Below are 24,304 nucleotides of genomic sequence, written 5' to 3' on the forward strand. Positions count from 1 at the left end.
ACTCATTTTCATATCGTAATTTGAATTTGCAACACCGGCAAAATTTGCTTACAAATTAGGTTATTTTAGAGCCTAACACAAAAGAGAGTCCAAAGTTTGGACTTCTCTTTACGCCTATAAAATCCACTTCTCCAGATATAGACAGAAACACCTTCTGCCGTAACCATTGCCGTATAAGAACGCCAACATTGCCGTGTGTGCTAACTCGAGCCTTCGCCACTGTAGACGGCAAGAATGCGTGTTGGGCGCCAATGGCCAGGGCGGTATCATTGATTGAGAAGCTATGCTTCAACTCTGCTCCGAGGGCTGTGTTGCTCAGGGGATTGCTCACATGGACAAGGAAGCAGAAACAAAGTCGCTATTGAATCTGGAACCGGCATTGAACTTGTCTAATGTTCCTGCATATATGTCGAAGGCAGGGTCGGTTCCAATGGAAATCAGAGAACTGCCTCCTGTCACGGTAGAAAAGTTTGCAACTGGAGCATCTCTTAAAGGGATTTCGTATCAGCCCGATTCCTCCAGCAACCGTAGCAAAACCATTTTCGCATTGCAGTTCCACCTGTTAGCCACAATGAACACTGCATAATGACTATTTCATTTCAGAGCGCTTATAACAATTCCCGATGGAAAATAACAGGAAGTTCTTACCCTGCCACAATCTGGTATATGAAAAAACTGAATAGGGTGCCGTGTCCAGGAGCAACCAGATCAACTGCAACAGTCACAGAAACCATCAAACCGTCACGAAAAAAAAAGAGTTGCAGCATACTTGACAGAAAAGTAATGTTGTGAAGAAGCAAATCATAGATCATTAGACAGATTAACCTTTGTATGAGATATCACTAATCCAGTTGAATTATTTCGAATCAAACCGAATCAGCGGTTCATGAACATAGTCCTTGCAGAGAAGACCTGATCAAGATTACAAGAAAATGTTAAGGATTGATGGAAAGGAAAAGAGGAGACAAAGAGAAGAAGGAAGAACTGGAGGTGCAGACTGCAGAGTAAATTTAACCTCTGGCATACTCGCCAATGTCGTAGTTACTCATTGCTTGTCGTTGAAGCAATTGAGATCAAGGTTATTTATATCTGGATTAATGGGTTCAAATATGTGTTCTTGTATAATGTGGGATGCATGTGGATTTAGTGTAAACCCGAGCAGAGGGACATTTTAGGATTCATACAGCCGATCCCACGTAATATGATAAGACTTTGCCGTTGTCGTTTGCACGTGAATTTAGTGAGGAAGTTTCCTCATTGGTGACAAATTAATACATAAGAGTACTATGATCGTACAAGGGTGGAAATTCTGATGATTCAAAGATGTTGGACTTCAAAAGAGGCAAGGAAGAGGTGGAGAATAGTTGAAACCAAGCTCATTACGGTTTCGTTTATAAGATTCTAGGTGTAAGAAAAACGCTCATAACCACTTGAACTACAAAATTTGACATTGAATATAATAAACTAGCCTTAGAAAATCGTTAAAACTTAGGCGACTCACTGGACCGTTTGGGCTGAGCCACATTGGCTCTAAACCAATTTGGTATATTTGAGTGGAAATTCATTAACGTCGTTATTGCAGTTCCACCCCTTAGGGCAATAGGCATAATGAATAGTAATTGTCCAAGTGCATTTTTATCTAGTAACTAAATTTCCCGGACAATTGATATTAAAAATTTATTTTAAAAAATTAAGAAATTATATTTTATCATTATGAATCCAACAGATATAAATGGGCCACGTAGCCCTTGTTTCACTTGTGTTAAGTGCGCTACGCTGTGGGCCCCATAGCCCTTTTTTTGTCCCCCAACGCGCCCCTCACCTGCGCTTGTACTCCATGCGCCTGGCGCAAAAAACCCTCTGACATGACAGACGTCATGATGACATCAGTATGATGTCAGATGGCACTCGGGCGTAGGATCGAGCACGAATTGCCTGATTGGGCAATTCGAAAGCTCTGGGCCCACTAATTGCCCGACTATTTGGATTGGGATGGAGTTGGTTTTTCCATTTTTTTGGGAAAGGGCTGGAGCTGTTCTTAATCATTATGCGTTATTCTCTTACAAAATAAATAAACACATTTATATTGTGATGCTATGAAGTGTCAATAATAGCTCTCTATATCAAAAGCAAACTAGTAAGAATATTACAAGAAAACTGCATGTTACAAAATATGGGAAAGGGATCCTCTCCGGATCCTTTCCTCTTAATCCACCAAATCAGGAGATTGATGATCCATTTCTCTTAATCCACCAAATCAGGAGATTTGTGCATTGAAATTTGATCGAACGGCTGAAGTTATTATAACTTTTAAAGGGGGCCCCTGTTTCTAGCCGTTGGATCAAATTTCAATAGCACGGATTTCCTTATTTGATGAATTATGAGGAATGGATCTGAAAAGAATCCCTTTTCCAAAATATGGATTTCTAGTTACATGGGAATTGAATCAATGGTACATTTAACAACAACAACAAATAAATAAATAGTGTACACTGTTTCACATATTAAAAAATAAAAAAATCTAAAATCCGTTGCAAATTTGAGGCATTTTCAAGTCTTATTACAAAAAAGTCTCAAAAGACAGTTTCAAAGTTCCTTGTTTGTTTGCCACCAATGCCTAAACCTAGCTAGCTTTTGTCTCCGAGGCTTCTTTTTCTTCCTTCTCCTCCTTTTCAGGATCACCATTTCTATCCTCCTCACCTTTACCTTCCTTGTTCTACTTGTCTTCACTTTTTTTCTACTCTGTTTCATCTTTTCCATCCTTGTGTTTCTCCTCCTCGTTCTCCTCCCTCTCAACGTTGCCTTTCTCCTTTTTAGAGCCGTCATGCTTTTATAGCGCTGTCGTCTCTCTCGTACTAAACACAACAAATGCTGAAAACCGAGAGATTCCTCCGACCAAAACCGAAAATGTGGTGAATTTTGAAGATGACTGAGAGGAGGGGGAGGAGCAAGCCTTAACGTTTAGCCTACAACTCTGGCCCTCTCATACATTGTAATAATTTCAAAGGAACAAAACCACCAAGCCTAATTACCAATGGCTAGCAAGCAATCATTTCAGCGGAAAACACTCCAATACTTCAACAAGAGAAAATAAAAATAGACCAGTAAATTTAACACTGGTCTTTTATAATATGCACGAGCGTCTCCACATGCAGAACAAATTTTAAAATACAAGCGGCTAAACAAAAATAATAAAAAAAAGTGAAAAACTTATTGCCGTACAATTGGAGAAACATATCCACGAAGAATTAATCAATTTTTCTCAATGACACAAAATACTGAGTAATATAAAAAAATAAACAACTGCAATTGAAATTACATGTTAGAAAGCAATTTAATTGACGTGTTCATACTTTCCAGAACATCATCCCAAGTCCACCACTCATTTTTCTTCCCCACGCCAACATTGCCTCTCTCTTATATCGATCAAATTTTATCAGTCAGTCAATCAATTCAACCAAATTAAGACAACTTTGCCGCTTTCGAACTTTTCCCTCCAATTCTCCCTTCTTTCCCTCCTTTTTTTTTTTTGGACAAATCCCTTTTTTCCCTCCTTAAAAGACCACTTCTGAACTTTGCACGGTTGCTTTGCCTTGTAATTTGTCACACCCTCTAAAATGTGGCACCTAAAAAAATGCTCTCACATATATGATATGTCTAGTAATTTTCTTCCTTCCACTCTCTACATTAGCCGGTCCGACAAGCTCGGAAGCCGTCGGAAGAAGTTCAGGCTTGCCGGCGGCATTGGCTCTCGGAACATGGGGTGGCGCAGGTAGTAAAATCCCAAGGCCACAGCAACCATTTTTGGTGGCACCGCGTACAAAACCACAGTGATTGCTAGGCACACTCCGATGAACAATTTTGTGGCTCTAGGGTCCCTCCAACTCACCAATGCTTGGGCCCTCTCTCCTTGGGTTGCAAAATCGCCCAAAACGGTTTGGACCCGGGCCGCCAGCATTCGCAACCGGTCGTACCTGACCCGGATGATATGGGACGGTCTTGAGCTTGGGTTAGTGTCAAATTCCTCATCGAGCTCATCTAGGTCGACCGAATCCGCTTGCGAAAGCCGGATATCCATACCAGCTGGTGACTTGGGCCTGAATCGGTAATACCAAACTCCGATTAAGAAAACGTATAAAAACCCGGTTGGGACGATCAAATCCGGGTACCAAACAAGAACCAAATACAACACGTGGACCAAAACCGTCGTAACCGGGTTTCTCCATCTCCGGATACTATCCAACCATTTCGCTAACCCGACAACCCACGCAAGAACCGCCACGATCCGAAACCAATTGGCCTTGCTCTTCCTCATGCTCCACGCATGCGAATCTGCATCCAACATGTACCGAACCACCTCCTGCCCCAACGGCGGCTCGGACCTCGCCAGCCACGCAGCCACCATGCGAGTTGCGGCGCCACGTAGCGCCTCTTGTTGAGCCACCCCGAGCGGGCGGAGGTAGTGCATTCTGGGAAGCAATGGCTGGCCGTACACCGCGCACGTCTCGGGCAGCAACGACGGGCAGGCAAACCGGACCGCCAGCTCGATCTCGCCCATTTTCTTCAACCCGGTTCTCAGCAGCACCAGCAACGGGTACGAATTCGTATACACCTTGTTGCTCTCCATCGTAGATATACGTATTCGTACTTTTCCTATACTGTAGTCTGGCTTTTCCTCCCCCGCGGCAGCAAACATACGCCAGTTGTCGAACACTCCGATGGTGAGGACAGTGCAAGGGTCATAAACCTGCCACGTGTACTGCTCGTTCCACCTCGGGTCAAAGCTGTCCATCACGGTTCGGGTCCGCACCCACTTTCTCCCGTACTTGGCCACACAGTAAGCGTCCGTGGAGCCTTTCCCGCCGGATTTCGCCTTCATCGGAAGCAAGCCGCGCGCGCCGAGAATCCCCAGCTCCAAAATGCCGACAGGCGGCTTCCAAAGCTGCTTAGCCGTCGGCCTGAAATCGCTGCACACGTGCGCCGCTTCGTCCAGCACGTGATATCCACCCTCCAGGCAAAGGCGCAGATGGATTCTCCCGCAGTAGGACCCATCTCCGCCGCTGACGCAGGGCCCACCTCCGCCGCCCCCGCATTCCAGTGGGAGCCACTTGGACGCCACGTAGCGATCGTCGATTCGCTGCTCGATCGAGCTCACCGGAATTTGGACGTGGCCGAGGAGCACGGCGTCCTTGTTTGTGCGGTCCTCCACGAGTAGAATCAGCGAGTCCTCAAGCGGCTCGCCGGCGACGAAGATGAGGTCCTCGTTCCAGTGAAACGACGCACAGTGGTTATTCATGGAGCCGCGCCGGGTTCGCGCCGATTGGGAGCCGAGCTGAGCTTTGACGCGAATCTCTGGAGCTGTCAATGGAGGCAAATTTGCCGGTATGTGAAGATCCTGAACTTCCATAACCGTCGTCCTCAGATACCAGAGCTTCGGCGATTGGTAAACTTTGGAGCGCGTGTGAGCCACGAATGGAGCGTCGGAGCTCCACGCTTCCGGGAACGCGTCATCCGCTTGGGTCCCGAACCAAACCGATAGCTGGATATCGCCGGAGACTCGACCGGGGTGCTGATCTCCGGCGCTACTGTCTAGACGCCACCACTGCGGAGCCAGAGGACTATCGGGCGGGTCACGAACCGGCACCTCACTCATGTCAAAGCAAATGCCGCCTAAGAACTGCTCGGACGGCGAGTCGTGAATGGAGATCTGCAACTCGGAACCCGCTGATTCAGGCCGGTTGTGTGCGAGCGCGAACACCTGGTTCCACTCGGGCGAGTCGGTCGGCTCACACTGCCTGTGAACCGCCACCTTCGACCTCACGACGTGGGCCGACGTACGGACCCTGACGTATGGATTCTCGTTGGGAGCGAGTCCTCGAGCCTTGACGATTCTGATGAACAAGTACTGCATCGGCTCCACGAGACCGCAGGGGTGAATCCTCTCCGCCGCACCCTTCGCACCGAATTTTCCAGAAATCACTTTCGGAGCGTAGTCTCCATTTGGCCTTCGTTGGATTCTCACTCTTTCACCTGGCAAACCGACTCTGTTCATCTCCATTTTCCTCACCTCTGGTTGAAATTGAACCTCCTCATGCTGATGATGCTGGTGATTCGACATCTCCTGAACCAGCGGTTCAGAATGCACATAAACCATCGGCGGCGGCGACTCCTCGATCACCACAACCGGCGGCGAGTGCGAGCCTTTGTGGTGGATTGTGTTCTCAACCGGCATTCCATGGGCTCCAGACACCCTTCCCTCCTCGACCACTACAACCCCCGGAGGCTGAGATCTCGGCTTCTCCTGCGGAGGGTCCTCTGGCGGCGGCTGCGGAGGCGATTCCTCAACCATCTCGTCGTAGTAATAAATCCTCAGCCCAATCTCGCCTCTTATCCAGCTGAACACGCTCTTCTTCTCCAGCTGGAAATACACCAGTCCCTCATCGCCACGCTTCGAAAATTGTGTGCCGTACAGCTTTACCCTCCCGAGGAAGTGGTTTTTACGGGCGCTGCCACTGGAAGTCCCAAAACGCTTGTCGTTGAGCACCTCGATCTCGAGCTCTTCGTATGGCATGTGGTCAGGGTCGGAGACGATGAACTCGAGAGGCTCGTTCCAGACAGGGTTGAGCGACTTGAACTTGGTGGAGGTCCGCTTCCGCTGGCCGTCGAAGTCGGCGACAACGTAGGGGCTGGAGCTGCCCTGGCCATCCTTGGGGAGCAGGTCACGTGCGTCGACGACTTCGACGATTAGCTTCCTGACGACACTTGGCGGCTGCGGCGGTTCGGATGGTGGTTGAGGCTGTGGCGGTGGTTGCTGCTGCTGTTGTGGCGGTGGTTGTTGCTGCTGTTGCGGCGGTGGTTGTTGGGGTTGGTGTGGGGGTTGTTGGGATGGTTGTGGCGGTGAATGGTTTTGGACGACTTGAAACGACACCGTCATGGTCTCATCGTGGATGGTGTCAGTTTTGGTGTTGAAAAAACGAAGGGAAATTTGGAGGTTTCGGGACAGAAAAGTTGGTTAATTGGGCGTTGATAGCGGGAGAGAGAAATGGGAAGCGGTGCGTCTGACTGATGGGTTTTTGGGGTTCTGCTTTTGAGCTGTGCCTGCGCTTTTTTTAACTTTTGCAATTTGCACGGTTCTTTCTGTACTTAACATACTATTTCTCTTTGTATTTAAATTTTTTTTTCACACCATAAATTAGAATGTGAGAAAAAAAAAACGGAAAACTAACGGAAACAGGTTGAAAACTTTGAGTTTTAACGATTAAAATAAAATAAAAGGTAAAATAAATAGTATCAAGATTGAATTTTTAGTGTAAAAATATGATTTTTTTGTTAAAATGAATAATACCAAGAATTTTTCATTAAAGTTCCAAAAAAAAATAAAATAAAACTCTGCAAAATAGCGACAACATATATTGGGTGACGTTGAGCACGTATGGTCTTTAGACTCCCACGTTGACCAATCTACTCTCATAGACTCATACCATGAAGAAGTCATTATAAGGATTTCTGGTGAATTTTCGAGCTAAACGTGTGGACAACACAAATTAAGTGACGTAGAGTACAGGCAACCATTAGATTTAACACATAGGTCAATTTGCTATGATATTATCAAGAAAGTTGAAGTTCTATCATAAAATCAATTTGTAATATAAGAAATAGCTCAACAACTTATATAACATTTCTATATTTCTTTTTTTTTTCTTTTTTTACCAATGTTTACCCGTTGGATTTCACATATAGGCTAATTTGCTCTGATATTATGAAAAAATTTGAAATTCTATCATGAAATCAATTGGTAATATAAGAAATAACTCAACAACTTATATAACATAGCTAGATTTCTTTTTTTCTTTTTTTTTTTACCAACGTAAGATTTTTTTTACCTTCACGAAGGTAAATAATCATGGAGAGAAGGGAATTTTTTTTGGTTGGGTTGGAGTGGGGCGAGAGATTAGATTCCATTCTCACCCGCGAAGGTTTTCAATTCACTTTTGGAATTGCTTCTTTATTGGGTTCGCTATCTATAATTCACACATCCCTCCCTCCCTATCTTTCTTTTGTTTATGTTTTCCCCTTCATTTTTTTAAAGAAATGTTATTGGCACTCTACAAATATCATTTTACACTCCTTATAAATATATATTTTTTTTTTAAATATAGAAAGTTTGGAGTGCAGAATGAGAATTTTTAAGTGATAAAAATAATTCCCTTTTTTTATTTTTATAATCTATTTGTTTAATGTATGCTTTTATTTAAGACGAGCCTTGCATGCCAGTCAAAAATATATTCCCTCCAAACGAATTTGGGGATCATCACAATTTTAATAAAGAAAACATGAGAACGACGTGAATCTATTAATATATGATATTTTTAGTGCAAGACTAAACGACAATAATGTAGATTAACAACGTTGCATGACAGTTTCGCGGTTGTATTAAAAATTACTCGGGCCTATTGATAGGGTCGGATGTATATTAGGATCAAAGTGGTTATAGTCTCCTAGAATCACTCAAAGTATAGAAAATATACATGTGAAGATCTTCCGAGTTTCGAGTACTCTCCAAATGTTTGGCATGTTTGTTACAATACTTGCTAAGCATATGTAGAAATTTGTTGATATGTGCGCATTATGATTTGGTTAACGACAACAAACTCATCAAATATTCGACGAAATGCCTTAGTTAATAAACTATTTGCCTAAAAAACTTGTACTTTAACACTACGACACTTCAAAATTCAAATCCTGCATCCGATATTGGGTGGGTGGGTGATCTCATGAACATTGGTGATATGGTACCTCACATAGGATATATGCCATAGTAGTACTGGTGCAGTAGTAGTGTGGAGAAGGCACATGATTCGAAAACCAAAATGGGCCTATCCTTTTACTGAAAAGCAAGAACATTTTGAAACAAAGTCGGGTCACAAAGCATCCCCTTTTTAGTACATCTTTATGTGTTATTCTCCTTACTACATATGAACACGACGTTCCATTGTCAAAAACTATCTCATATTCCATACGGACCATACCATGTTACCATATATCTATACGTGGTATGGCCAAGTGTGTTAAGGAAGCACCTGGACTCACCATTAGGTCTGGCAAAAGAGTCATTTTTGTTATGCTCGTGTCGTTTTTGTTTAATACTTACTATCTTAATGGATCGTGTTATATCAAATATGTTATCTTAACGAATTTTATCAGGTGACTAAGTAACGAGCTAATTCGTTAACGGGGTTGTGTCGGGTTACTGACTCATGTAAGAAATAGTTGTGCCTAATGCCTAAATCTGAAAAACAATATCTAATCGAGTTCTTAACAAGTGACCCCATAACGACCTGACATATTACAAGGCTCTTAATGGGTTACCCGATAACAACCTGACTCATTAACATGTTAACTTAAAACTCGTTATTTTCGTGCCATTTCGTGTTGGTGGATCATACAAGAAATTGTCAAGCCTACTCACCACTACTGTTTTTATATATACACGCTCAGTAAAAAGTGACAACTTGAGGGTACATTAAACATACAATAAAAGAGTGATAAATTTGTATTCATATATGATTTATTGTTTGTGTTTAAAATCTTTTCAATTTTACTTTTGATTTAAAAATTTGAAATAGTTGAGCCGAAGGAGTTGGTCTAGTGAAAAGCATGTAAAGTATAAAATTTTCAACTCGAGTTCGAACTATCACTAATGCATTTCTTGGGGTCACTAGCTCTAACTTAGCGTATCTTTTAACGTGGAGACCAAAACTATGCTAGCATCTCACGTGGTATAGAAATTGTATGATGAAAGAAATTAAGCTGCTTGCAATGTGTGTTGGGTCTAGTGGGATACTTACTAATTATATATTTGTGCGTATGTCACTATACTAAATAAAGATTTAATACGCTCGAAACAAGAACACACACATCATATGTTATTATATCAATAGATGAACATTTAAAAGTAAATTTTTTTAATTTATATAATAACATATAGCATACGTCTTAGCGTTTGGCCAAAATGGAAAATCTCTATAAACTCCTAGTCCTAGATACCTTTAGGACTTCAGGAGGATAAATACGAGTGAGTAGATCTTTTGGGCGCAAATTTTAATAATTTATATAATAACATATAGCATACGTCTTAACGTTTGGCCAAAATGGAAAATCTCTATAAACTCCTAGTCCTAGATACCTTTAGGACTTCAGGAGGATAAATACGAGTGAGTAGATCTTTTGGGCGCGCATCTCAAAGAAGCTTCTCAATCCCGCATCACGGTGATGTGGTCGTCTTTGTGACTTTTTCAATTGGTGGGTTTGCTTGCTCGAAGAATCCGATCCTGCCTGCCTACCTACATCATAAAGTCGTTTTTGAATTGATGCCCTTCTGTTTTTAGCTTACTTTTTTGCCTCTCCCTCTTTTCACTTCTCATCTTTCATCTATGCAACTGTGGTTTACATGCCCAATCTCACGTTTTGGGCCTATTGCACAGTGTTTGTGAAACTAGGTCCACAGCCACAAACAGCCCAGCCCAAGTCTCACCCAAAAGGATATTACCGTCCAGCGGCAATGTCGAACAGAAAAAATAGAATTAGCAACACCATGTGACAGTGTGATCGTCACACTCAAAAGTATTCCAGGACACAAGCATTGGTCGCTGTGCCTTATTCAACCACTGTTATTAAACTACTAATGTCAAAGCTTTAGGGTTTTGGAAGGAGTATCGTCGCAAGGCTAAAGCTGAAACAACAAAATCGACGAGATCAAACCTTCTTCCATTTATAACGACTAATGTCAAAGCTATAGTTGACGATGTATCTTATTCATCGAAATTCTTATTCTGTACATTTATATCAATAACCATACGATGTGATGTAACTTAATTAACAGTTAACACACGGCTTAATTAGCCTTAATCATCCCATTCTCCAGCTGATTGGAACTTACGATAAACCAGCATCACCAATGAAAATGCAACCACAGCAGTCATAACTATCCCCTTGTTTTTGTTCAACATCTCCACTGCAGTCCTTATAATCCATTTCCTTAATTATTTCTGCAGAAGCAGCGGCGTTGCATTGGACATTTTCATACTTTATGTCAGGTTCTTTCTTTTGTTCTTCGACCTCTGCTGCCACCTTTGATATGTTGACATACAGAATCTCATTGACAAATTTTACGGTGTACTTACCGGCATCTGAGTTTGGTAGAAGGGTGAAAACTTCCCGAAAATGCTCGGATGTCGTTTCGTTCTCTTCCCTCATTCCGCTGATTATCATCTTGCCAGTTAAAGTAGACATGCTACAGTGAGGCTCCTTTTTAAAACGGATTAAGATTCTCTCTCCTCCTCTTTCTATTCCCTCCTCTTATATTTTTTATTTTGTCTTTCTATTTTTATAAAAAAATTAATATAAGATGTTGACGTAACTTAACCGTGACCGTTTAAATAGGAGGAGATAGAAGGGGAGGAAAAAAAAAAGGGGGAAAGAATCCTACTCCTTTTAAAACCTAAGACACAGTTACATAATTAAGCACCATAAATTTACGTCAACACATATAGCTAATTCTACAATAAAATTATGTGACTGTAACACCACGTGACTTGCGTTAGTCATGTCTATTTTTTATGAGTCGAATATTAGAGCGTGCTCACATGCATTATGCTTATCTTAAAGCAATGAAATGACAAAAACATTAAGAGAACAATTAGATGCTGTAATATTGCAGTACCTGGGAGATCAACGAGAAGGCAATGGTTGATGGAGTCCTCTGTCCATTTTGAGGAAGGAACAATAATCGTTTTGTATCAGTGTTCGCGTGGGAATGCTCTGATACCAGATTTGATTACTCTGATACCAGCTTGATCCATCAACGATCAACTAATACAAACTGGACCTTGTAGAAACAATTTAATTAAGAGCTTGCTTTTGCGTCTTAATTAAAATGATCAACGTAATGCTTTGTATATAAATAAGGAAATAGATCAACGATTATATATAGGAAGGATGCCAATTAGCTAGCTGAGGAAGTCATGATTTTATCAAAACCTTTAGAGGTTTTCCTTGTGGGAAATGAAGATGGACGCAGGCATGCATTCGATCTTGGTTATTCCAAACTTAATTTTTCTGCCTGGATGATGCATGATGACATGATGATGCGTGCTGTGGGTTGGACTGCATGTCAAGCTTCGGATGGTGGCTTATTGGGGTTTCAACATTCCTTGCTTTTATTGCGTCCAAACTCCAGACTACGTACGTACACCTCCCTCTTTCTGTCTTTGCGGCGGTGGTCTATAATTTTAACATTAGAAATGACCTAAGAATTTTTAGATCTTGCTACACGTATCTGATTTGGAAAAATAGATTTTGATTTTCATTATACAAAAGTTAATCATTCTTGCAGGCTTCAGACATGCCCTAGGCACTCGTAGTTAAGTTGGTTACAGTAGCGTGTTTTGAAAAAAATTAATTAAGCATACCTTTCTCTTTCTTTCTTCCACTGTAATTCTGAAATACACAAAGAAGCTAATTAGCCATGGAAACTTGCCCTACCCTGCCCTGAAAATTAAATCCATTACTTCAAACCCTAGCAGTCTGGAAGGTCTGGTTTCACACCCGTTAATATAGGGAAAAAAAAAAATTTCTTTTGAGAAAAAAATTGAACAAAAGATAAGGGAAATAAGGAAATTAAGGTGAAATTGAGAGGAGAGATGGCAATGGAAGTTGATTACAAGCTAAATGTGTTTATTTTGTGTATTTTTTATTTTTCCAATAACAATTCCGGCAACGGTGAAGGCCAACATTGCGGATTTCGACGAGCAATAACAGCCGGCCAGCCCAAGTCTCACCCAAATGGATTTTACTATCCAACAACAAAGTCGGGCAAAAGAAATAAGATTAACAACAACATGTAACAGTGTGATCATCACGCTCAAAATATTTCAAGACAAAACGCAAACGAGATTAAACCTTTTTTCATAGAAATATAGCTGAGGATTAACTTATTTATTGAAATTTTTATTCTGTACATTAATATCAACAACCATACGATGTGATGTCACTTAATTAACAGTTAACACACAGCTTAATTAGCCTTAATCAGCTCATTCTCCGGCTGATTGGAACTTACGAGAAACTAGCATCCCTAATGAAAATGCAACCACGGCAGTCATAACTATCCCTTTGTTTTTGTTCAACATCTCCATTGCAGTCCTTATAATATTCCCTCCTTCCTCCTCCCATTTCCTTATATCTTCCGCTGAAAAGAATATGTGCCTATTTCCTTCTCCTAATAATTTTCTTATCTCTCCATGCTTTATGCCATCAACTTTGTTTGAGCCATGCTCTCCTTCTTTTTTGGGTCTTAAGCCTTCCACATTTTCATTCTTCTCCATTTGAGGAGGTTCCGTGACAGCAGCGGCGCCGCCTTGGACATTTTCATACTCTGTTTCAGGTTCTTTCCTTTGTTCTTCGACCGCTGTTGCCACCGTTGGTACAGTGACATAGAGAATCTCACCGTCAAATTTTCCGGTGATCTTATCAACATCTGAGTTTGGTGGAAGGGTAAAATTCTGCTCAAAATACTCGGTTTTCTTTCCGTTCACTTGCCTTTCTCCGCTGATTGTTATGTGGCCAGCTGAGATATTCACCCCAAGCCTGACCTCCTCCTTTTTAAAATCTAAGACACAGTTGTATAGTTAAGCACCATAAATTTATGTCAACACATATAGCTAATTTCTATAGGATATAATTATATGTCTATTTTATATGAGTCGAATATTAGAGCATGCACACATGCATTATGCTTTTCTTAAAGAAATGAAACAATAAAACATTAAGAGAACATTTAGATGCTGTAATATTGCGGTACCTGGAAGATCAACGAGAAGGTAATGGCCATTGGAGTCTTCTGTCCAGTCTGAGGAAGGAACAATCTTTTCGCGCATGGGTGTGGGTGTCGATGGCAGTAATCTCTCTCCCATAGCTCTCATTGATCCTCTGATATCTGCCATCAATGGTCAACTAATACAAACTGAACTTTATAACAACTTAATTAAGAGCTTGCTTTGCGTCTTAATTAAAATGATCAGTGTAATGCTTTGTATATAGATATGGAAATAGCTCAAGGATTATATAGGGGAAGGATACCAATTAGCTAGCTGAAGAAGTCAGAAAAAATAACAGGTTTTCCTTGTGGGAAATGAAGATGGAGGCAGGCTTTCGATCTTGGATATTCCAAACTTAACATTTCTGCATGGATGATGCATGATGGGTGCTGTGGGCTGGACTGCATGTCAAGTTTCGGGTGGTGGCTTATTGGGGTTTCAACATGCGGAAAAAGGACAGCATTCCTTGCTTTCATTGCGTCCAAACTCCAGACTACGTACAACTCTCTCTTTCTGTCTTTGCGGCGGCGGTTTATAATTTTAATATTAGAAATGACCTAAGAATTTTTAGATCTTTCTACACATATATCTGATTCGGAAAGATAGATTTTGATTTCCATTAAACCGAAGTTAATGATACCTGCATGCTTCAGACATGGCCCTAGGCTCGTAGTTAAGGACTCATTTAAAAGTGTTTTTAAAATGATTTAAAACGTTTTTGGTGAAAATATTTTTAGGACCAATCTTAATTAGTAAAAATGCAAGTGAATATTTCAAAAATACTTGAAGTGCTTCCTACAAGAAGCATATAACCGGTTCTTGTAGAAAGCACTTCATATGCTTTTGAAATCCAAAAATATTTTTTCTAAAGGGCTTTCAGTCATTTTTAAAACACGTACAGTAACGTGTTTTACATGGACATTCAAGTTTGAGGATTAGATGTATCACTAATGCATATATTAAGTTAATTCCTATCATATTCGGGTTTTCAATAAAAAAATTATTCTATCAAATTTTTGAGTGAAATATTTTACATTCTTCAAAAATAGCTACCTCATTCTAGTGTTCAATCAAATTAGTTCTACTACATTTGTTCATATCGTTATAGACTTTTAGTATACAAGTTAATCTGATAATTAAAAGAAATATGATCAACAATGTAATCAGTTAGTGTAATACGTATGTTTCTACCTCGTTCTATAAAGTTGCATATATTATACTTTAGACAACATTTTATACCATTTTCTTTTTTAGATGTTGACTATTAGTAACACTCTCGAGAAGTGGTCAAGAGAGATTGTATAAAATTAGAAGGGAAAGAAAAGGAAGAGAACATAACTAAAGCTCATCCAATAAGCATAAGAAATTAGAAGGCAAATAAGAATTTCGACCGTTGAAAGGGGAGAGGGGCTCCCCTTTCTTCCCTCCCCACGTCTCATTCCCATTTCTTTGCTTCATTTAGTTTATCTAGTTCTGCATAACCATCTCCACTACAATTCTGAAATACACAAAAAAACTAATTAGCCCTGGAAACTTGCCCTACCCTGCCCTGAAAATTAAATCCATTACTTCAAACCCTAGCAGTCTGGTAGGTCTGGTTTCACACCCATAATTTATGAAAATTAATAAATTTTGGTGAAAATTAAGGTGAAAATTTGGGAGGAGAGATGGCAATGGAAGCTGCTTACAAGCTAAATGTGTTTATTTTATGTATATTTATTGTTGCAATAACAATTCCGGCAACGGTGACAGCCAACATTGCGGTTTTCGATGAGCACTGGCAAGGTCGAGCTAAAGAGGCGAAGCAGGCCGCCAACAAAGCCTACAATAAAAATCCTGCAGAAGTCACTGGAAGTTTCAATAAGGAAGTCCACAAGTAAGTCCCTTGTCGCACAAGAAACAAGCTTTTTTCAAACCAAAGTCAATGTTGTTTCATCATGTACTACGATTTTCAAAGCGTCTTTATTTTTTGGTTTCGAAATGTTTGTTTACAAGCTTTTGTCTAATGGAGGCAGCACCTTCGATAGCATGAACAATACGCGAAGGAACTTAAAAGAGAAGTACAAGGGTCCATGCCTGGCTACAAACCCTATTGATTGTTGCTGGAGATGCGATCCAAACTGGGAAACAAATCGCAAGAAGCTGGCTGATTGCGCCCAAGGCTTTGGGCACAAGACGACAGGAGGCAAGGCTGGAGAAATATATGTGGTGACAGATAACTCCGACAATGACCTCGTGAACCCGAAACCAGGGACACTACGCCACGCTGTGATTCAAACTGGGCCACTCTGGATCATATTCGCTCACGACATGAAGATAAAGCTAAGCGAAGAGCTTATGGTGACGAGTGACAAGACGATTGACGCGCGAGGTGCTAATGTGCACATTCAAGACGGTGGCCAAATTACACTACAGTTTGTGAAGAATGTGATCATCCATAACCTCCACATTCACGATAACAAGGCTGGAAATGGTGGCATGATTAGGGACTCGGTGAATCACTATGGACAACGCACACGTAGTGATGGTGATGGTATATCAATGTATGGAGCCTCAAACGTTTGGATAGACCATGTCTCCGCGTCAAATTGCGAGGATGGACTCATTGATGCCATCCAGGGGTCTACAGCCATCACCATATCCAATTGTCACTTCACCAATCATAATGATGTAAAAATCCATCTATTACATTCAAATCGAGACCAATCCTTTGTGAAAAAATGCATTTTATGGACTAATTTGTGTCGTTTTGATTCATGATGCAGGTGATGTTATTTGGTTCAAGTGATAGCAACTCTCAGGATGAAGTGATGCAGATAACTCTTGCTTTCAACCATTTCGGTCAGGGGTTAACTCAGCGTATGCCAAGGTGCCGGTGGGGGTTTTTCCATGTTGTAAACAACGACTACACGCATTGGCTTATGTACGCTATTGGTGGCAGCCAACATCCTACCATAATTAGCCAGGGCAACCGCTTCATTGCTCCGTTAAATGAAGCGAGTAAAGAGGTAAAACAGTAGTTGTAGTACTTGTTCTTAAAAAATTACTCACAAGAACTAATTTTCGATGCTGTTCTTCTTGTTATCTAGGTGACTAAGAGGGAATATGCAGCAGAGAACGTGTGGAAATCGTGGAATTGGAGATCGGAGAACGATCTTATGATGAATGGAGCATTCTTTGTTGAATCTGGTAGCCCAATCAGGAATCTCCCAGAGGCGGATATGATCCAGGCAAAGCCTGGGACATTCGTGGCGAAGCTCACACGCTTTGCAGGTCCTCTTAAATGCATTAAAGGGAAGCCATGCTAGAGTATATGTTGAACAACCATAACAAATATGTATATAAATATATGAATCTCAAACTGAACCCTGTTGAAAACACAGAGGTTTTTGTAGCAGTAGACAGTGAAGAGTAATAAGAAAACACTGTCCTCTTATAAAGTTCGATCGAGGTTGGGGGTAGAAGGGAAAATTATATGATAGAATTTGGGAAACATTAACTTGAGGTGTATACACAGAAATGTAAATTTCTGATTGCAGTTGATTTAATCTGTTCTTTCCAGTCAAGATCAATGTATTAAAAGCGTGAGGTGTGGGCGAGGCATCTGAGGGATAGCCCAGCCTAGGCGTGAGGCGAAGCTTCCCGGGACCTAAATTTTTTAATATATACACTGAGCATACATATATATTACATTAAAAAAAAAGATTATTAATAAATAATCACCCTGAGTCACACATATAGTATAAATACATATACACACACACACATATATATATATATACACATATATTATATTATATTATATATATATAAAAAAAATAGAGGATGAAAAGCACAATGAGCACACATATAACAAAGCACGTAGACAGCACACACATCCATTATATAAAAAAATAAAAATCAGAAAAAAAAAAGCAGAGAGATGATAGTGCAAGGAAGATGTATGAGGCAGTTAAAACCCTACCCAAAATTTGAGTTTAGGAGTACAAAAGAAAAAAAAAAAGAAAAAAAAACCCTTGAGGCGCACCTAGGCGGCTCCAGCGACGCCTTCCGCCCACTCCCTCAAAACAGAGGAGGCAACCCTTAGCCCAGCCTCACAGGGCGCCTAGGCGCGCCCTGAGGCGAGCCTTTTAAAACATTGGTCAAGATACAATGATATATTCTGAATTTTACCTTCTCACTTGCGATGAAATCCTATCTCCGATCAGTTGACAGTATTGAATTTGAATTTTCTCATTACTTTTGTATCCATAATATATAGTGCGAAAAGAATACCCGACTCCAAAGGTTATTCGACTTTCTACTTTACTTTTACAAATCAAATCTGTTTTACGCTCGCCATTGGGGAAATCACCCAAGGAAGCAACCAACGAAAAATTATATCGTCATCAAAGAATTCTGACTGAGAACTTCGGAACTGCGCTGACCTTTTTCGGTTGATAGTCCTCGCGGTATATCAGCTTTTTATCTCTAGAGGCACTTCAAGTTTAAGCAACTTGGTGAACTGCATCATTGACCAAAACATGTAAAAGTTTATTGAAGCCTCTACTCTCATGCTCAATGCTTGTTTATACACATTAATGCAAATTTGAAAGTAAACACACACCTGAGAAATCTTGAGTTCGAGTTCATCCCATTCCAACGATGCATTACTTCCTTCCACAACGCCGGTTCCAGCATAGATCATCGCGCCGAGACCCTAGAATCCAGAAGGGTTAGTGCTACGAGTTCGGCGTGCTAATGAAGACATGCCTATGTAAAAGAGTGTATGCAAAATAATACACTTGGTTTACCTTTTCCACTAATGCTGACCTAATGCCAACCGCAAACTCACTCTCTCCTCCTCCAAACCAACCAACCGGCCCAGCATACATCCCTCGGTCGAATACTTCTGAAAGAATTTTGTGAATATAAAGAAATCTCAGTCTTCAAGAAAATCTTCTATTTGAGCCAAAACAGCTAGATGAATTGGGTATATAGAGCCAAAGGATTATAGGCGTACAGAAAACAAAAACAAAGTAGTAGCAAGATGGACCTGTTTCCGCAATTAAAAGCCGTGCCTCCTCTGTTGGAAATCCACAAACTGCTGGACTTGGGTGAAGAGAAGACAATACGTCAAACTGAAAGATCGACACAGATAGCTCGTAAAACTTCAATTTGACAAGGACTATGGGGCAGAAATTGAACATATCCTTCAGAAATAAAGCTAGTGGATTGCAGAATACAAGTAAAACAATGCAATGTAGTTACCTCATCATCTTCACTTCTTAACCTGCCAGCCAATTTAGCATATAAATGTTGGACTCGAGGGAATTTACGGATTGCTTTCTTTGGTTCAACTTGGACACTGTCACATACATTCTGCAAAACAGGAAAGTATGTACCACGATTTTTACTTTCAGTTTACAGATTTCAGTATTTGCACCGATTTATTCCCCATTACATGAAATCAACAACGAAATTTCAGACATAAAAATACCCAAAAGTAAACTTGCCTCCAGTTTTCGTTGTATGCTTTCTCGTACAATGGTAAACTCAAGGTGGTCCTTCGGACTGCAAAGAGAATGTTATTGGCTGTTAAATAGTTGAAACTTACTAAAATTATGGATGTAAGAGAAATTCTCACGGATTCCATGCTCGTTTGACGCTGAGGTTGGATACTTGCAAGACTATTCCAAGCAGTGGAATTAAAGTATAACATCACGAAAATGAATCAGAAAGGTCGAGCTAAACCTGGAAAGTAACTCGAGTTCTATTTCAAGATCTTCGGGCATCGATTCACCTCTGGCTCGGGTTCCAGCCAGAGCCTCGCTAGTAATGCCTAGCCATTTTCTGTGAAACAGTTGCTCTGGCTATTCACAAGGATCATCAAAATCAAAACTCAAACAACTTTCAAGACGATCATAGAACATAAATAAGTTGTAATGTGTAATTTTTTCTTTTCGAGACAATTACCGTGTTTCCAATAAACGCTGGTGCATTTGGCGGCTGAAGACAAAACTGATAAGCATTTTCACCTTCAACCTGATGAAGTTTAGCTCAGATGTAGCAATCATAACTTTTTATTACTTTACGGAGAAAATGCACCGGTTGATAGCTTGAAGAAAGAAAAAAAAAATACCTGTAAGCACGCTAACCATGCTATGGGATAAATATCAGTAGCTGTTATTACTCTGCTGCTACGCGCGAGTACCACCTGAATTCCCAACACAAGATGATTCGTTAATGAGGGAGGGAGAGAGAAAGATGAAGCAAAGGTGCATCTCAGTGCTGAAAACAAGCTTGACACACCAAAAAGCTCTATTAACAGCATTGAGACGCACCTTCGCTTATTTTCTGCTGTTACGCACGTGTACTATCTGCTGCTAGTACCTTAATAAGTGCTGAGTTGCTTCTTATTTTCTGCAAAGCTCTATTAACAGCAAGATCCCAATACGTCTTGCACGGGATGTTATTATTCCTTAACATTAGTGTCGAAGGAACTTGTCTTCGAAGCTTTAAAACAATAGAAGATATCTGCATATTCACAAGAATTCATATACAAATAAAACATGAATATCTTCAATAAATACTACACGAAGCAGATTTAACTCGGTCAGATTATCTGAACCTGATGCATCGTAGCTTTAAGTGCATCAATTGCATGTCCTACGTTCCACGAAAGCGCATTGTCCCACGCAATGGTTGTTGCTAGCATTGAACCTTCTTCAAGCTCATCAAACTCAACCTGTCATTGAGTATCTAGCAGCAGATGGCATAAATACTTACGAGAATTCAAACACGTTTTATGGATTGAAACAACTGCACGAAAGCAAATAATTGTTCTACCTGAGGAACCATAAAATAAAAGTAACCAAATGCCTCCCATTCAGATGATATGTTGGCTCTTGCATCGAAACGGATTGCCCCATAAGCGCGAATAAGTGGACATTCTGTAGAGAGGAACCTTCAGTCAAGAGATGAGAAAATTAGACTTGAGTTTATATATTCGATTTTGAAAATCATTCCCCTTCGTAGGGGGCTCGCGCGCTCAATTGTAAGGGAGGGGGGGTGGGGATCCATATCAGCAACGATTTCAACAATATATAAATACATATCAACTATTTATATGTTGTTTATATTGTTGATATCAATATGACAATTGCTATGTTATCGATATGTTACTGATATGTTGTCCATATGGATCCCACTCCAGCTACAGTTAGAGAAAAATATAAAGGTTAAATGGAAGGACACTGAACTTGTCGCAATATGTTTTCTTGTTTTACCTCTTTAAGGACTTCCAATGCCTGTACGAGAAGGGATGCACATCCTGAAAGAAAACTGCAGACCCCACTCCGGCAACGCTGACCAACTTGTGTTTTGATTGATTCTGGTCATTTCCATTGGTGTAATCAATGGAAAGATCAGAAAAATGACTAGTTTGGCATCTGCCGGAGAAGAAACAGCGTGGAAGGAATTGGTCTTGGGCGTAAAGCCAGTCGATTGCTTGAATTTGCTGCTGGATTGGCACCTTAAAACACAATGCACATGGTATAACTAGTACATGAGTTAAGATTAATTACTACATGGTACTAAAACACAGTCATATGATATAACTAGTCTACATGCGACGCGTTGTAACATGAAAGAATATTTTAACGATCAGAGATCAGGAGAAATTTTCTACTTAGTTTTTGTTACTGTAATCTGCATGTCCTTTTGTTTTCCAAACCAAAGGCAATTCGTTATGTCATATGATATCATGTGCATTGTGCTAAGCAGTGCAGGATAAGGGATAGGGATGTAGCCCATGCCGTCCAATGCTACCCAACCACGTGGCACAATCCCATTGCTCTAAAAACAAAGCTTTTTTTGGCCTACTAGGCAATAACAGATAAGAGAAGATCACACCGAACAGGAGCAAGTAAGAATTGAGTTTGAATGGCATTGAGCATTTTAAACTTACCTGGAGACGTATAATTCCGGAGGAAGACGGAGGCGGGTTTGATTTCAGTTCCGAAATGGCGGAGCTGAGCCGGTCCAGAGCCAATGAAGGTGATGGAACCGCCGGAAACGAGCGCGTTTCAACGGTGCCTAAAGGGAGGTGAGAGTCTCCTTGGCAACCATTCATGGAAAGTGTACGCAACTGAGACCTCTGTTCACACAAAGGAGGAGGATATTAGATGACATGAACTTATCTACACTGGGATGCCTCCCAAGCAAACAACGGACTGCTATTGCGTCTTAACTTTCTCGCATGGCAGTGCGTCATTGACTTAAGATAACGTAACAGTAACATCCCGTATCGTATCAGGGCGCATATATGAGGGAAAAAGAAGGAATGAAGTAGGTTTACATGGTGCGAGAAATGAATGGTTTGCCTGCTGGAAACTGTGATGCTGCATTTGGCGGCTGCTTCGGGATCCATGAAACATGGCCGAGCAGCTGCAGCTGCTTGAGCAGCGGCCATGAGAAGGGGGAGGAGAGAGAGAGAGCTTTGGTCTCAGCTGCCGATAGGTGATGGAGCTCTCCTCCAATGCTTTATAGAGATGTTTGGTGGGAAATGTGACACGTGCATGTCTCTAATCTAGTCTCGGGATTAGAAAAGTGTCTTTCGAAGATATAGTATGATTCTCTCTCCTTCTATTCTCATTCATTTCCCTTCTCTCCTCTCGTATATTATTTTTTATCTTATTATTTTTAAAAAAAATTAATATAAGATGTTGACGTGGCTAAATCATAACTGTTCAAATAGGAGTGAAGTGAAAGGGAGAGAGATTAGAAGGGGAGGGAATCTTTCTCCTTCGAGGATCTCTTTCGGATTCTTTGTATGAGAATCTGGAAGATCAATCAATCGTGTCTGTTTATTGTACATTATGCGATCAGTTTTTGTTAGTTATTGTCTATATTTAATTTTAAAATAATTTGTGATCATGCAATATAAGATGAATGAACACGATTAATTAATCATCTGATCCCCCACAATCAAGATCCGGCTAGGATCCTAATCTTTTCTTATGTACGATATATAAAGACTGAAAATAAATACAAATAGAATCAGTTTTAAAAACCATAAGTGAATTAAAAACACCAATGTTTTGACGACGTATTGACCTAACCCACATTTGTATAGTTATTGACGTCTTAATATTTTCGGGTTTCAATTTTGATGAAAAGTTTGCAACAAATTCCATTTGTGTATATTTCCTTAAAAATATGGTTTATTATATTGAAACCTTACATATTGTTGAATACACCTCACGTACTTAATACACCTCATATTTTTTTTTAATTAAAACTTATCTTAATGCACCTCATTTACTTTCCTATAGTACCCTCACAACCCAACACTCTCACTATATACCTTATATTTTCTATCAGTAGTTTTTTATTTTTTATTTTATTTTTTTTACTGCTTTTATAATATGCAATCATGCAGAAAATTAATCATGCTAAGGTATTGATTCTTGCTGTTTCTTTTCAATTTTTTACATAATCTTATGAATTTAAAAGTTTTCAATATGCGTTCCTCCAAAAACCTAACTGAAGTTCCAAATCTTTCTCGAAGTAAAAAACTTGGTCATATAAATCTTTTTTACAGTAAAAGTTTGGTTGAAGTTTCGTGATATTTTCAATATCTTGACAAGCTTACTTTTCTTAAACTTGGAGGGTGCACGAGTCGCAAGTATCTTCCGAAGATGCCAGGCAATATTGAATTCTTAAGTTTACGTGGCAGTGATATAAAGGAGTTGCCTCCATCAGTTTGGTCTCACCAAAAAATTTCTTCTCCGGATATTGGAGATTGCAAAGACCTTAAGAAACTTCCAAACAGCAGTTGTAAGCTAAAGGTCTCTGGTTATTTTAGTCTAAACTACTGCTCGATTTGACTTGGACATCAATAGAAGTATTGCATATATCATCAATGGAGCGTCTCATTAGTCTCACTCCAATTAAACTGAATGATTGCAAAAGAATCAATACTATGATATTATTTTGGCGAAATCACTAAAACAATGAAAATACGAAGTCTTACTTCATGTAAAGTTTTCGAAACGTTGATTTCACGTTTCATTCATCAAGAATAATTTTTCCAATTAACGTGTTTGAAGTTTCATTAATTCTACAACGGAGGATGAGAGTAGTTTTATGAGTAGAAGAAGATAAATAAACTTGGGATATACATGTGAAAAGTAATTTGGATTTTTTTTTTTTTTAAACCTTATAAGGTCAAAATTGTCATTACATATTAAATATGTAAGTCATTTAAGATTAAATTTTAATAAGGAGCGTCTTCAATATATTGTGAGGTGCTAATAAAAAAAACCAAAAATATATGGGTTTTTTTTAAAGAAACATATGATTATTCTTCTGATTCATTTACATCCTATCAACCTCAGTTATTCATACAATAGAGCGTGCGATGGGGGTAGATAGTTGTGCCTCCT

General features: G+C 40.1%; 4 protein-coding genes and 1 pseudogene across 4 annotated transcripts; 1 reads left to right on the forward strand and 4 right to left on the reverse strand.

The window, feature by feature from the left end:
- Nucleotides 1-55: 55 nt before the first annotated feature.
- LOC137710202 (mitochondrial outer membrane protein porin of 36 kDa-like) lies at nt 56-1,049 on the reverse strand (annotated as a pseudogene).
- Nucleotides 1,050-3,127: 2,078 nt separating this feature from the next.
- Nucleotides 3,128-7,097, reverse strand: LOC137710965 (protein QUIRKY). Its single transcript, XM_068450139.1, has one exon. The coding sequence runs from the start codon at nt 6,932-6,934 to the stop codon at nt 3,683-3,685; it is 3,252 nt and encodes a 1,083-aa protein (XP_068306240.1). The 5' UTR covers nt 6,935-7,097; the 3' UTR covers nt 3,128-3,682.
- Nucleotides 7,098-13,094: 5,997 nt separating this feature from the next.
- Nucleotides 13,095-14,003, reverse strand: LOC137710203 (inactive protein RESTRICTED TEV MOVEMENT 2-like). The gene is made up of 2 exons (XM_068449146.1): nt 13,862-14,003; nt 13,095-13,669 (listed from the first exon to the last, which is right to left on the reverse strand). The coding sequence occupies exons 1-2, from the start codon at nt 14,001-14,003 to the stop codon at nt 13,095-13,097; spliced, it is 717 nt and encodes a 238-aa protein (XP_068305247.1).
- Nucleotides 14,004-15,392: 1,389 nt separating this feature from the next.
- Nucleotides 15,393-17,605, forward strand: LOC137711168 (pectate lyase-like). The gene is made up of 4 exons (XM_068450376.1): nt 15,393-15,753; nt 15,893-16,547; nt 16,643-16,885; nt 16,967-17,605. The coding sequence occupies exons 1-4, from the start codon at nt 15,545-15,547 to the stop codon at nt 17,183-17,185; spliced, it is 1,326 nt and encodes a 441-aa protein (XP_068306477.1). The 5' UTR covers nt 15,393-15,544; the 3' UTR covers nt 17,186-17,605.
- A 486-nt stretch (nt 17,606-18,091) lies between these two features.
- LOC137711169 (isochorismate synthase 2, chloroplastic-like) lies at nt 18,092-22,413 on the reverse strand. Its single transcript, XM_068450377.1, has 15 exons — nt 22,216-22,413; nt 21,826-22,014; nt 21,146-21,390; nt 20,706-20,823; nt 20,488-20,604; nt 20,250-20,393; nt 19,999-20,073; nt 19,833-19,901; nt 19,611-19,729; nt 19,373-19,430; nt 19,128-19,238; nt 18,913-18,997; nt 18,671-18,768; nt 18,484-18,576; nt 18,092-18,381 (listed from the first exon to the last, which is right to left on the reverse strand). The coding sequence occupies exons 1-15, from the start codon at nt 22,327-22,329 to the stop codon at nt 18,334-18,336; spliced, it is 1,683 nt and encodes a 560-aa protein (XP_068306478.1). The 5' UTR covers nt 22,330-22,413; the 3' UTR covers nt 18,092-18,333.
- Between the last annotated feature and the right edge of the window lie 1,891 nt (nt 22,414-24,304).

Source organism: Pyrus communis, chromosome 12, assembly GCF_963583255.1.
Source record: "Pyrus communis chromosome 12, drPyrComm1.1, whole genome shotgun sequence".
NCBI lineage: Eukaryota > Viridiplantae > Streptophyta > Magnoliopsida > Rosales > Rosaceae > Pyrus > Pyrus communis.

Coding starts and splice junctions, on each gene's coding strand:
- LOC137710965 (XM_068450139.1), bottom strand. CDS start 6,934: ATGACGGTGTCGTTTCAAGTCGTCCAAAACCATTCACCGCCACAACCA.
- LOC137710203 (XM_068449146.1), bottom strand. CDS start 14,003: ATGGCAGATATCAGAGGATCAATGAGAGCTATGGGAGAGAGATTACTG. Junction 13,670..13,861: donor CCTTCTCGTTGATCTTCCAG/GTACCGCAATAT, acceptor ACTGTGTCTTAG/ATTTTAAAAAGGAGGAGGTC.
- LOC137711168 (XM_068450376.1), top strand. CDS start 15,545: ATGGCAATGGAAGCTGCTTACAAGCTAAATGTGTTTATTTTATGTATA. Junction 16,548..16,642: donor ACTTCACCAATCATAATGAT/GTAAAAATCCAT, acceptor TTCATGATGCAG/GTGATGTTATTTGGTTCAAG. Junction 16,886..16,966: donor TAAATGAAGCGAGTAAAGAG/GTAAAACAGTAG, acceptor CTTGTTATCTAG/GTGACTAAGAGGGAATATGC.
- LOC137711169 (XM_068450377.1), bottom strand. CDS start 22,329: ATGGCCGCTGCTCAAGCAGCTGCAGCTGCTCGGCCATGTTTCATGGAT. Junction 19,239..19,372: donor GCATACAACGAAAACTGGAG/GCAAGTTTACTT, acceptor CCTGTTTTGCAG/AATGTATGTGACAGTGTCCA. Junction 18,998..19,127: donor TAAGAAGTGAAGATGATGAG/GTAACTACATTG, acceptor TCGATCTTTCAG/TTTGACGTATTGTCTTCTCT.